The sequence below is a fragment of the Salmo salar genome, chromosome ssa01 (assembly GCF_905237065.1).
Source record: "Salmo salar chromosome ssa01, Ssal_v3.1, whole genome shotgun sequence".
Taxonomy (NCBI): Eukaryota; Metazoa; Chordata; class Actinopteri; order Salmoniformes; family Salmonidae; genus Salmo; species Salmo salar.
In genome coordinates this window covers 118563065-118577707 of record NC_059442.1, presented here as the reverse complement: position 1 = coordinate 118577707, position 14643 = coordinate 118563065, and the positions used below count along the sequence as shown (strand labels likewise).

Below are 14643 nucleotides of genomic sequence, written 5' to 3'. Positions count from 1 at the left end.
TCTGGATAAGAGTGTCTGCTAAATGACTAAAATGTAAATGTACTGTTGACCAGAGCCATATTCCCTATATAGAACACTACTGTTGACCAGTGCCCTATTCCCTATATAGAGCCCTATTCCCTATATAGAACACTACTGTTGACCAGAGCCCTATTCCCTATATAGAACACTACTGTTGACCAGAGCCCTATTCCCTAAATAGAGCACTACTGTTGACCAGAGCCCTATTCCCTATATAGAACACTACTGTTGACCAGAGCCCTATTCCCTATATAGAACACTACTGTTGACCAGAGCCCTATTCCCTATATAGAACACTACTGTTGACCAGAGCCCAATTCCCTATATAGAACACTACTGTTGACCAGAGCCCTATTCCCTATATAGAGCACTACTGTTGACCAGAACCCTATTCCCTATATAGAACACTACTGTTGACCAGAGCCCTATTCCCTATATAGAACACTACTGTTGACCAGAGCCCTATTCCCTATATAGAACACTACTGTTGACCAGAGCCCTATTCCCTATATAGAGCACTACTGTTGACCAGAGCCCTATTCCCTATATAGAGCACTACTGCTGACCAGAGCCCTGGCTAAACGGCTGGCAGAAGATTTGAAAAATGAGGTGAAAACCTCAACTTGGCCAACGATGAAATGGTGAAATTAAATGAGGGTTAGAGACTTTTTTTATTAAAGTGTAATTTAGCCAGTCTACCCTCTCTGTGCTCCAGCATGACCCTGGTTCTTACAGTGGCCCAGTCTCAAATTTCACCCTATTGGCTCTTACAGTGGCCCAGTCTCAATTAGCACCCTATTGGTTCTTAAAGTGGCCCAGTCTCAATTATCAACCTATTGGTTCTTACAGTGGCCCAGTCTCAAATAGCACCCTATTGGTTCTTACAGTGGCCCAGTCTCAATTAGCACCCTATTGGTTCTTACAGTGGCCCAGTCTCAAATATAACCCTATTGGTTCTTACAGTGGCCCAGTCTCAATTATCACACCCTATTGGCTCTTAGTGGCCCAGTCTCAAATACCACCCTATTGGTTCTTACAGTGGCCCAGTCTCAAATAGCACTCTATTGGCTCTTACAGTGGCCCAGTCTCAATTATCACACCCTATTTGCTCTTACAGTGGCCCAGTCTCAAATAGCACCCTATTGGTTCTTACAGTGGCCCAGTCTCAATTAGCACCCTATTGGTTCTTAAAGTGGCCCAGTCTCAATTATCAACCTATTGGTTCTTACAGTGGCCCAGTCTCAAATAGCACCCTATTGGTTCTTACAGTGGCCCAGCCTCAATTAGCACCCTATTGGTTCTTACAGTGGCCCAGTCTCAAATATAACCCTATTGGTTCTTACAGTGGCCCAGTCTCAATTATCACACCCTATTGGCTCTTAGTGGCCCAGTCTCAAATACCACCCTATTGGTTCTTACAGTGGCCCAGTCTCAAATAGCACTCTATTGGCTCTTACAGTGGCCCAGTCTCAATTATCACACCCTATTGGCTCTTACAGTGGCCCAGTGTCAAATATTACCCTATTGGTTCTTACAGTGGCCCAGTCTCAATTAGCACCCTATTGGTTCTTACAGTGGCCCAGTCTCAATTAACACCCTATTGGCTCTTACAGTGGCCGTCTCAATTATGACCCTATTGGCTCTTACAGTGTCCCAGTCTCAAATAGTACCCTATTGGTTCCAAGACTGCCTGTCCGTCTGTCCGTCTGTCTGTCCGTCCGTCCGTCTAAGGCATTGACTCCCCCTCTATCTGTGACTCACGTGCATCTCAGGGGCGCAGCGCCCCAGCAGGTCTATGAGGGCGGCGTAGAAGGTCATTATAGCGTTTCCCATGTGAATAGTGTCATCCTCCTCATCCTCCAATAACACCTCACTGCTGAGGACACACACACACACACACACACACACACACACACACACACACAGTACAAGTCAAAAGTTTGGACACACCTACTCATTCAAGGGTTTTATCTTTATTTTTTACTATTTTCTACATTGTAGAATAATCTTGAAGACATCAAAACTATGAAATAACACATATGGAATCATGTAGTAACCAAAAAAAGTGTTAAACAAATCAAAAATATATTTTAGATATTACATTCTTCAAAGTAGCCACCCTTTGCCTTGATGACAGCTTTACACACTCTTCGCGTTCTCTCAACCAGCTTCATGAGGAATGCTTTTCCAACAGTCTTGAAGGAGTTCCCACATATGCTGAGCACTTGTTGGCTGATTTTCCTTCACTCTGCGGTCCGACTCATCCCAAACCATCTCAATTGGGTTGAGGTCGGGTGATTGTGGAGGCCAGGTCATCTGATGCAGCATTCCATCCCTCTCCTTCTTCGTCAAATAGCCCTTACACAGCCTGGAGTTGCGTTGGGTCATTGTTTCTGAGTCTGATGCCTGATAATAGTAGGGCAGACTATCTCAGGGACTTTTATAGAACACCTGGTAGCATGGCCAGACAGAACAGGAACACTGATGAGTAATGAGGACATACTCTGGCACAGGGGAGGCAGGAGAGAGTCCAGAGGGAGGGAGAGTAGACGGCGGAGAAAGAGAGGGGAGGGGGGGAGGTAGTGATGGAGTTGGAGGGGGAGGAGAAAGGGAGAGAGCGAGAGAGCGAGAGAGAGCGAGGGAGAGAAAAAAGGTGAGAGAGAACGGGACAGAGAGAGGTACTGTAGAGGTAGGAGAAGAACCCAACCCTACAGTGTTTGTGTTAGAGCTAGCCCAGTTCAATGGAACCTACAGTGTCCTGCTATGACAGGGGCATCTACAGTGTCCCGCTGTGACAGGGGTATCTACAGTGTCCTGCTGTGACGGGGTACCTACAGTGTCCCGCTATGACAGGGGTACCTACAGTGTCCTGCTATGACAGGGGTACCTACAGTGTCCTGCTATGACAGGGGTACCTACAGTGTCCTGCTATGACAGTGTCATCTACAGTGTCCTGCTATGACAGGGGCATCTACAGTGTCCTGCTATGACAGGGGTCTCTACAGTGTCCTGCTATGACAGGGGTCTCTACAGTGTCCTGCTATGACAGGGGTCTCTACAGTGTCCTGCTATGACAGGGGTATCTACAGTGTCCTGCTATGACAGGGGTACCTACAGTGTCCTGCTATGACAGGGGTGACAGGGGTACCTACAGTGTCCTGCTATGACAGGGGTACCTACAGTGTCCTGCTATGACAGGGGTACCTACCGTGTCCTGCTATGGCAGGGGTACCTACAGTGTCCTGCTATGACAGGGGTACCTACAGTGTCCTGCTATGACAGGGGCATCTACAGTGTCCTGCTATGACAGGGGTCTCTACAGTGTCCTGCTATGACAGGGGTCTCTACAGTGTCCTGCTATGACAGGGGTATCTACAGTGTCCTGCTATGACAGGGGTACCTACAGTGACCTGCTATGACAGGGGTGACAGGGGTACCTACAGTGTCCTGCTATGACAGGGGTACCTACAGTGTCCTGCTATGACAGGGGTACCTACCGTGTCCTGCTATGACAGGGGTACCTACAGTGTCCTGCTATGACAGGGGTACCGACAGTGTCCTGCTATGACAGGGGTACCCACAGTGTCCTGCTATGACAGGGGTACTGACAGTGTCCTGCTATGTCAGGGGTACCTACAGTGTCCTGCTGGCCTCTGAGGTAGGGGAGGGCCCGTCTCTACAGGGGTACCTACAGTGTCCTGCCGGCCTCTGAGGTAGGGGAGGGCCCGTCTCTACAGGGGTCCTCTGATATCTTGATGGCTTCCATCATGGCTGCCAGGAGACCATTCCCCCCTTCTCCGCGCAGGGCGGGGCCAAAGCACTCCGGCCGACGAATCAGCAGCCTCACCACCACGTTGGCGTTCTCCTCCACACTCTCACCTGATAGGACGACAGGTAAATCATGACATCATTCATAACTGCAATACCTCTTACCTGATGTCATGGGTAAAGATTGACTTCAATACCTCCTACCTGAGATCATGGGTAAAGATTGACTTCAATACGTCCTACGTGAGATCATGGGTAAAGATTGACTTCAATACCGCAACCGTAGAAGTATTTAACAGATTGATACTAGATTTCCTTCAACCAACCAATAACCAAGACCATCTACAAACCACAGACAAATGTTATAATGAAATTGGCAACTGCCATAGGTCTGAAATGCACGTGTACCGTTGCAGAACACTGCGAAGCGGAGGAAGTCGAGGTATCTCTCTCCTTCGACGGGGTTCCAGCCGATATCAGGGTACCCTTTAGACACTAGCATGGAGCAGCTCTGGAGACCACAGCCAGCCAAGTACTGCACCACCTAGGGAAGAGGAGGGAGAGGGTTAGTAGGGAAAGGTCTGGGTCAGGACCTCACGCTGTGTCAGAGTCAGCGGAGGAAGGGAAAGTCATGGTGAGGCCAAGTTATGTCACCAAACGGTACACGTCATTGGATAATGGATAGGATCCTGATTGTTTGTCTCGATAGACAGATCAGGTAGGAGGTCATCAGAGAGTTCCTAACTGTTAGGAATAAACTAGGATTCCTGAGGAGCCCCACGGTGGAGGACATCCGAGAGGAATAAACTAGGATTCCTGAGGAGCCCCACGGTGGAGGACATCAGAGAGTTCCTAACTGTTAGGACTAAACTAGGATTCCTGAGGAGCCCCATGGTGGAGGACATCAGAGAGTTCCTAACTGTTAGGACTAAACTAGGATTCCTGAGGAGCCCCACGGTGGAGGACATCAGAGAGTTCCTAACTGTTAGGAATAAACTAGGATTCCTGAGGAGCCCCACGGTGGAGGACATCAGAGAGGAATAAACTAGGATTCCTGAGGAGCCCCACGGTGGAGGACATCAGAGAGGAATAAACTAGGATTCCTGAGGAGCCCCACGGTGGAGGACATCAGAGAGTTCCTAACTGTTAGGACTAAACTAGGATTCCTGAGGAGCCCCATGGTGGAGGACATCAGAGAGTTCCTAACTGTTAGGAATAAACTAGGATTCCTGAGGAGCCCCACGGTGGAGGACATCAGAGAGGAATAAACTAGGATTCCTGAGGAGTCCCACGGTGGAGGACATCAGAGAGTTCCTAACTGTTAGGACTAAACTAGGATTCCTGAGGAGCCCCACGGTGGAGGACATCAGAGAGTTCCTAACTGTTAGGAATAAACTAGGATTCCTATTGAACCTGGAGGAGCCCCATGGTGACCTCTACAGTCTTCTTATCTGCATATTGCTTCAATGGGACGATTACCATCATTTAATCAACCAAACATTACCATTAGCTTGCTACTGTACCATACAGTACACATCTCTTGTTCACTACCAAAAAGCTACATGTGAGCTTGTCTTACATTAAAGTTTACCTGTCTGTTCCCCTGGCTGTAGTCTTTAAATGTTATTTATTTTATTTTACCTTTGTTTAACCAGGTAGAAAAGTTGAGAACAAGTTCTCATTCACAACTGCGACCTGGCCAAGATAAAGCAAAGCAGTTCGACACATACAACAACACAGAGTTACACATGGAGCAAAACAAACATACAGTCAATAATACAGTACAAAAACAAGTCTATATAAAATGTGAGCAAATGAGGTGAGATAAGGGAGGTAAAGGCAATAAAAAGGCCACGGTGGCAAAGTAAATACAATATATCAATTAAAAACACTGGAATTGTAGATTTGTAGTAGGTGAATGTGCAAAGTACAAATACTTGGGAGCAAAATAAATGAATACAGTTGGGGATGAGGTAATTGTTTGGGCTATTTATAGATGGGCTATGTACAGGTGCAGTGATCTATGAGCTGCTCTGACAGCTGGTGCTTAAAGCTGATGAGCGAGATAAGTGTTTCCAGTTTCAGAGATTTTTGCAGTTCGTTCCAGTCATTGGCAGCAGAGAACTGGAAGGAGAGGCAGCCAAAGGAGGAATTGGCCTTGGGGGTGACCAGTGAAATACACCTGCTGGAACGCGTGCTATGTGTGGGTGCTGCTATGGTGACCAGCGAGCTGAGATAAGGCGGGACTTTACCTAGCAGGGTCTTGTAGATGACCTGGAACCAGTGGGTTTGGCGACGAGTATGAAGCGAGGGCCAGCCAACGAGAGTGTATGGGTCGCAGTGGTGGGTAGTATATGGGGCTTTGGTCACAAAACGGATGGCACTGTGATAGACTGCATCCAATTTGTTGAGTAGGGTATTGGAGACTATTTTGTAAATGACATCGCCGAAGTCGAGGATCGGTAGGATGGTCAGTTTTACGAGGTTATGTTTGGCAGCATGAGTGAAGGATGCTTTGTTGCAATATAGGAAGCCAATTCTAGATTTAACTTTGGATTGGAGATGTTTGATGTGAGTCTGGAAGGAGAGTTTACAGTCTAACCAGACACCTAGGTATTTGTAGATGTCCACATATTCTAAGTCAGAACCGTCCAGAGTAGTGATGCTGGACGGGCGGGCAGGTGTAGGCAGCAATCGGTTGAAGAGCATGCATTTAGTTTTACTTGTATTTAGGAGCAGTTGGAGGCCACGGAAGGAGAGTTGTATGGCATTGAAGCTCGTCTGGAGGGTTGTTAACACAGTGTCCAAAGAAGGGCCAGAAGTATACCGAATGGTGTCGTCTGCGTAGAGGTGGATCAGAGACTCACCAGCAGCAAGAGCGACATCATTGATGTATACAGAGAAGAGAGTCGGCACGAGAAATGAACCATGTGGCACCCCCATAGAGACTACCAGAGGTTCGGACAACAGGCCCTCCAATTTCACACACTGAACTCTATCGGGAAAGTAGTTGGTGAACCAGGCGAGGCAATCATTTGAGAAACCAAGGCTGTTGAGTCTGCTGATGAGGATGTGGTGATTGACAGAGTCGAAAGCCTTGGCCAGGTCAATGAATACGGCTGCACAGTATTGTTTCTTATCGATGGCGGTTAAGATATCGTTTAGGACCTTGAGCGTGGCTGAGGTGCACCCATGACCAGCTCTGAAACCAGATTGCATAGCGGAGAAGGTACGATGGGATTCGAAATGGTCGGTAATCTGTTTGTTAACTTGGCTTTCGAAGACCTTAGAAAGGCAGGGTAGGATGGATATAGGTCTGTAGCAGTTTGGGTCAAGAGTGTCCCCCCCTTTGAAGAAGGGGATGACCGCGGCAGCTTTCCAACCTTTGGGAATCTCAGACGACACGAAAGAGAGGTTGAACAGGCTAGTAATAGGGGTTGCAACAATTTCGGCAGATAATTTTAGAAAGAAAGGGTCCAGATTGTCTAGCCCGGCTGATTTGTAGGGGTCCAAATAACTCCATACATTCAGCATCATTTCTCATCTCAAACCTAGATTAGTACCGTTTTACTTACATCAAACTGTTAGGGCACACTGTACCAACGGTATGAGGTATTGATGTATAGACTGCATCCAGGGAACACTGTACCAACGGTATGAGGTATAGATTGCATCCAGGGAACACTGTACCAACGATATGATGTACAGACTGCATCCAGGGAACACTGTACCAACAGTATGAGGTATAGACTGCATCCAGGGAACACTGTACCAACGGTATGATGTACAGACTGCCACCAGGGAACACTGTACCAACAGTATGAGGTATTGATGTATAGACTACATCCAGGGAACACTGTACCAACAGTATGAGGTATTGACGTATAGACTATATCCAGGGAACACTGTACCAATGGTATGAGGTATTGATGTATAGACTATATCCAGGGAACACTGTACCAACAGTATGAGGTATAGACTATATCCAGGGAACACTGTACCAACGGTATGAGGTATTGATGTATAGACTGCATCCAGGGAACACTGTACCAACGGTATTGAGGTATAGACTATATCCAGGGAACACTGTACCAACGGTATGATGTATAGACTGCATCCAGGGAACACTGCACCAACGGTATGAGGTATTGATGTATAGACTATATCCAGGGAACACTGTACCAACGGTATGAGGTATTGATGTATAGACTGCATCCAGGGAACACTGTACCAACGGTATGAGGTATAGACTGCATCCAGGGAACACTGTACCAACGGTATGAGGTATAGACTCCATCCAGGGAACATTGTACCAACGGTATGAGGTATTGATGTATAGACTACATCCAGGGAACACTGTACCAACGGTATGATGTATAGACTCCATCCAGGGAACACTGTACCAACGGTATGAGGTATTGATGTATAGGCTGCATCCAGGGAACACTGTACCAACGGTATGAGGTATTGATGTATAGACTACATCCAGGGAACACTGTACCAACGGTATGAGGTAATGACGTCAAATCAAATCAAACACACATCCATTCAGTACAGGGTGGTCTGAAAACATTCTGTACCTCTATACTGTATCTCCTCTATACTGTATCTCCTCCATACTGTATCTCTATAATGTACCTCTATACTGTACCTCCTCTATACTGTACCTCCTCACTGTATCTCCTCTATACTGTACCTCTATACTGTACCTCTATACTGTATCTCCTCTATACTGTATCTCTACTGTACCTCTATACTGTATCTCCTCTATACTGTATCTCTATAATGTACCTCTATACTGTATCTCCTCTATACTGTACCTCCTCTATACTGTACCTCCTCTATACTGTACCTCCTCTATACTCTATCTCCTCTATACTGTATCTCTACTGTACCTCTATACTGTATCTCCTCTATACTATATCTCTATAATGTACCTCTATACTGTATCTCCTCTATACTGTACCTCTATACTGTATCTCCTCTATACTGTATCTCCTCTATACTGTACCTCCTCTATACTGTACCTCTATACTGTATCTCCTCTATACTGTACCTCCTCTATACTGTATCTCTATATGTTGGATACAGGGTGGGCTGAATACATACTGTACATCTATACTGTACCTCTATACTGTATCTCTATACTGTACCTCCATATGTTGGGTACTGGGTGGGCTGAACAAGTTAGTTTGTTGTTAGAGTTGTCTTACTTTCTCCAGGTCTGGTTCCCTCAGGGCCAGAGCCAGCTCGTTGTTGTCCATCACAGAGGCAGCGGCCACATCTAGTGGAGTAGAGCCTCGCATGGAGGGAGACGCTAGGGACAGAGAGAGAGGGAGGGCAACAACACAGAGAGAGAGAGAGAGAGAGACACAGAGAGAGAGAGAGAGAGGGAGACAGAGAGACAGAGAGAGAGGGAGACAGAGAGACAGAGAGACAGAGAGAGACAGAGAGACAGAGAGAGAGAGAGAGAGAGAGAGAGAGAGAGAGAGACAGAGAGAGAGAGACAGAGAGAGAGAGAGGGGGACAGAGACAGAGAGAGACAGAGACAGAGAGAGAGAGGGAGACAGAGACAGAGGGAGACAGAGACAGAGAGAGACAGAGAGAGACAAGAGAGAGAGAGAGAGAGAGAGACAGAGAGGCAGAGACAGAGAGAGACACCATTATCTCCAGCAAGCTAAAGTTGCTGTTAAAACCTATGGAGCATACCAAAGCCCCCCCCCCAGATCTCATCAGATAAAAACGGAAAGACAACGGCTTCCCTCACCAAGTCCGACACTGCTGTTTTCCAGCAGGTAGCTGAGGTGATCGAACATGGCTTTCTGGTTCTGTCTGCTGATGCGACAGAAGTAACACAGGAAACGACAGCAGTTGGCCACCATCTTAGGAAAGGTGATTTCCTGAACGACAAGTAACAGACAAGTCAACGCTGTTTTACTTAGTTTACTTTGACTTTCCAACGTCGCACAGCGAACGGGACAGGAAGTGACATAAGAAATGTTAGCAGAATTACCAATGACGTGACATCAATGATCTATCAATGAACTAATGACTTAACATCAATGATCTATCAATCACTAATGATGTGACATCAATGATCTATCAATCACTAATGACTTAACATCAATGATCTATCAATCACTAATGACTTAACATTTTGACATTTTACATTTTAGTCATTTAGCAGACGCTCTTATCCAGAGCGACTTACAGTAGTGAATGCATACATTTCATACATTTATTTTTTATTTTTTTGTACTGGCCCCCCGTGGGAATTGAACCCACAACCCTGGCATTGCACACACCATGCTGGCATTGCAAACACCATGCTCTACCAACTAAGCCACAGGGAAGAGTATATCTCTTAACATCAATGATCTATCAATCACTAATGACTTAACATCAATGATCTATCAATCACTAATGACTTAACATCAATGATCTATCAATCACTAATGATTTGAATTTCCCTGTCCTGTTGCTGCAGAATGACGTTCATCTTTCATTTTGGAATGAACTGATCAGTTATCCAAGGAACTCACAGCAAAGGGGGGTTAAACCTGGGCTCAGAGTGCTGATCTGGGGTCAGTTTTGCCTTTTACATAGTGAAGTGTTATATGGACTGGTTGAACCTGGGCACAAAGCAGCTCAGAGTGCTGATCTGGGACCAGTTTAGCCTTTTACATAGTGAAGTGTTATATGGACTGGTTGAACCTGGTCCCAGATCAAAACTGCAGAAGGCCCTTGAACTTCAAAATTACATAGATGGAGCAAATGTAATTTAAAAAAAAGAAAATAAACCCTCCTTCAAACAGCACACACACACACACCGTTATGAGCAGTTACCTTGGATTCCCCTCCACTCAGGACGTTAACCATCACCTCCATGACAGTTTCATGCATTCCCAGAGCTCTCATCAGGTTAGGGTGCTGGTAGAAGACCTTGTTGTTCATGATGTCTCTGTAGAGAGAGACCAGACCAAGAGACAAGCAGGTAAACACAAGCAGAGCTTTCATCAGGTTAGGGTGCTGGTAGAAGACCTTGTTGTTCATGATGTCTCTGTAGAGAGACCAGACCAAGAGACAAGCAGGTAAACACAAGCAGAGCTCTCATCAGGTTAGGGTGCTGGTAGAAGACCTTGTTGTTCATGATGTCTCTGTAGAGAGAGACCAGACCAAGAGACAAGCAGAACTTTCATCAGGTTAGGGTGCTGGTAGAAGACCTTGTTGTTCATGATGTCTTTGTAGAGAGAGACCAGACCAAGAGACAAGCAGTGTAGAGCTAGTAAACATTATCAACTAGATTGGTTTTGGAAACATACACTATACCAAGCTGAAAAACTGCTTTCATTTCCTGACAGAATGTATCATTTAAAGTGAATGGCTTCTCGCCCCATGAAGGGTTAGTATGTAGTGTAGTACCCTTAGCCCAGTAAGTATGTAGTATGTAGTGTAGTGCCCTTACCCCAGTTAGTATGTAGTATGTAGTGTGTAGTGTGTAGTGTAGTGCCCTTACCCCAGTTAGTATGTAGTATGTAGTATGTAGTGTGTAGTATGTAGTGTGTAGTGTATTGGCCTTACCCCAGTTAGTATGTAGTATGTAGTGTGTAGTGTGTTGTATGTAGTATGTAGTATGAAGTGTAGTGCCCTTACCCCAGTTAGTATGTAGTATGTAGTATGTAGTGTGTAGTGTGTAGTATGTAGTATGAAGTGTAGTGCCCTTACCCCAGTTAGTATGTAGTGTGTAGTGTGTAGTGTGTAGTATGTAGTGTAGTGCCCTTACCCCAGTTAGTATGTAGTGTGTAGTATGTAGTGTGTAGTGTGTAGTATGTAGTATGTAGTATGAAGTGTAGTACCCTTACCCCAGTTAGTATGTAGTGTGTAGTGTGTAGTATGAAGTGTAGTGCCCTTACCCCAGTTAGTATGTAGTGTGTAGTGTGTAGTGTGTAGTATGTAGTGTAGTGCCCTTACCCCAGTTAGTATGTAGTGTGTAGTATGTAGTGTGTAGTGTGTAGTGTAGTGCCCTTACCCCAGTCCTCTGATCATCAGTTTTTCCTCCTCACGCCCCATGCGTACAGACAACAGCGATCTGATCTGGCCCAGTGATGCCAGCAGTTTGATGGTATCCTCCACAGAGACTGAGTTGATGGTGTAGGCCTTGGGCAGGGCCCGGACCTGGCCCCCGATGCCATCGTACTGACGGTGGAGTAAGACAAACATGGCTCTGACCAGCTCTGGGTCCTCCATGATGCTCTCCTGGGCCCAGCGTACCATGGTCTCACTGATCAGCTGCTGCAACGTGCCTGAAGGACACGAGGCAACAAGGGTAACGCTGTCAGACGACACAGCAAAGCACCGGGACAAGGACACTGATAAATCCTTTAGTCTAGTCTATTCAACTGTAGTAGACAGACAGACAGACAGACAGACAGACAGACAGACAGACAGACAGACAGACAGACAGACAGACAGACAGACAGACAGACAGACAGACAGACAGACCCAGAAAAGGACCAGCTTGATCTCATCTGATCCCAGATCTGTTAGTGCTGTCTAACCAACTCCTACCTGATCCCAGATCTGTTAGTGCTGTCTAACCAACTCCTACCTGATCCCAGATCTGTTAGTGCTGTCTAACTAACACCTACCTGATCCCAGATCTGTTAGTGCTGTCTAACCAACTCCCACCTGATCCAAGATCTGTTAGTGCTGTCTAACCAACTCCTACCTGATCCCAGATCTGTTAGTGCTGTCTAACCAACTTCTACCTGATCCCAGATCTGTTAGTGCTGTCTAACCAACTCCTATGGTTATTGTCAGGCGGCGTAGGTGTTGGTAAGACAGCACCAACAGATCTGGGTTTCTTTATGTGTCTGTAACACTGTGTCCTGTAGAGGGACGGCTTACTGGGTTTCTTTATGTGTCTGTAACACTGTGTCCTACAGAGGGAAGGCTTACTGGGGTTCTTATCTTTCTTCTTGTTCTTCGGCATGAAGGTCATCTTTTTCTTTAGGTAGACCACCTTCTCCACCAGGGACATGAGTCTTCCTCGGATGGTGAAGTCACTGTCTGCCTCGTTCAGCTTGTCCTCGTCTATCTCTATGCCTGATGACAGAAGGACAGATAACGTGTTGACTAACTCCTGGGTGTAAATCAACAAGGATTGGGAAAATATTAATACGGTTAAGATATGAATTCAAGGTCACTGTAGTGACTTCAACGAAGCTTACAACTGAGCCGAACCAAGCCGAGCCGAGTCGAGCTGAACTTGGCTGGCCTGGTTAGGGTAAAGAAACTAAATCGGAGCCGAGCCGAGCCGAGCTGTACTTGGCTGGCCTGGTTAGGGTAAAGAAACTAAATCGGAGCCGAGCCGAGCCGAACCGAGCTGTACTTGGCCGGCCTGGTTAGGGTAAAGAAACTAAATCGGAGCCGAACCAAGCCGAGCCGAGCTGTACTTGGCCGGCCTGGTTAGGGTAAAGAAACTAAATCGGAGCCGAACCAAGCCGAGCCGAGCTGTACTTGGCCGGCCTGGTTAGGGTAAAGAAACTAAATCGGAGCCGAACCAAGCCGAGTCGAGCCGAGCCGTACTTGGCCGGCCTGGTTAGGGTAAAGAAACTAAATCGGAGCCGAGCCAAGCCGAGCTGTACTTGGCTGGCCTGGTTAGGGTAAAGAAATCAAATCGGAGCCGAACCAAGCCGAGCCGAGCCCAGCTGTACTTGGCTGGCCTGGTTAGGGTAAAGAAATAAATCGGAGCCGAACCAAGCCGAGCTGAGCCGTACTTGGCTGGCCTGGTTAGGGTAAAGAAACTAAATCGGAGCCGAACCGAGCTGTACTTGGCTGGCCTGGTTAGGGTAAAGAAACTAAATCGGAGCCGAGCTGTACTTGGCTGGCCTGGTTAGGGTAAAGAAACTAAATCGGAGCCGAGCTGAGCTGTACTTGGCTGGCCTGGTTAGGGTAAAGAAACTAAATCGGAGCCGAACCAAGCCGAGCCGTACTTGGCTGGCCTGGTTAGGGTAAAGAAACTAAATCGGAACCGAGCCGAGCCGTACTTGGCCGTTCTGGTTAGGGTAAAGACACTGTCATGACGTTGGCCTGTGGGTAAGGTTTATGACCCCCCCCCCCATAAATACCTTTCTCTCTTCCCCTCTCTGACCCTACTGAAGGACTTGAATAGCCTGTGTTAAATATAGAGAGTCTGGGAACATCAAACAAATGGGGAAAAGTAACCATATTTTGGTAATAAAACCAGTTGGAAATATGCTTGGGAACGTAATGAGTATGTATGTAAGGTTCGGTTGTCATCTGAGACATTATGATTGATGACAGGACGACATAAACTGTACCTGAGAAAGTATACACCCTCTAGTTATCAGAGTAACATGGAATTGTTATGCAATTGAAATGTTTGATATTGAAATTGTTTGTTAGGAGATGAAATGTAATTTTAGCTTCCAAATGAGAGATTTGGGTTTTCATAAGGAAAGTGCCCTGCTTGATCAGTGGCCCACCCCTGTGAAGAGGAGGGGTTATAAACGATGAAACACATCCTTCCCCCCTCTCCACTATATAAGCCTTTGACGAAAAGATAACCAGGTTGTTCCAGTACGTAAGGTCTGCAGCCTCTACGTTAGAAGGACACACATGTCAAGAACAGAACTAAGCCAACCTCGGCGTGAGCTTTGGTGGCGAATGGTATGAACTTTGAGCTTATTCACTACAGAAGTGATACTTCCTAGCCGTTGAGTAGCAGCGGCCGCTGTAGACGGGGGCTAGGAAAGGACGGACGACGGATCCAGTCTAACAGACAGACGAAGATACCACCACATATCCAATTTACCACCAGAGACATTCTTG

The 14643-nt window shown here is 46.5% G+C and overlaps 1 protein-coding gene across 1 annotated transcript in view; it reads right to left on the bottom strand.

The window, feature by feature from the left end:
• The window catches only part of ryr2a (ryanodine receptor 2a (cardiac)), an 812428-nt gene that overhangs the window by 304954 nt on the left and 492831 nt on the right, over positions 1-14643 (bottom strand). Inside the window, exons 41-48 of the mRNA XM_045687844.1 lie at positions 12748-12894; positions 11819-12092; positions 10636-10750; positions 9557-9689; positions 9003-9106; positions 4198-4333; positions 3714-3900; positions 1783-1897 (exon numbers count right to left, since the gene is read on the bottom strand). Coding sequence (XP_045543800.1) covers positions 1783-1897; positions 3714-3900; positions 4198-4333; positions 9003-9106; positions 9557-9689; positions 10636-10750; positions 11819-12092; positions 12748-12894 — 1211 coding nt within the window. The remainder of the gene's footprint in view (positions 1-1782; positions 1898-3713; positions 3901-4197; positions 4334-9002; positions 9107-9556; positions 9690-10635; positions 10751-11818; positions 12093-12747; positions 12895-14643) is intronic.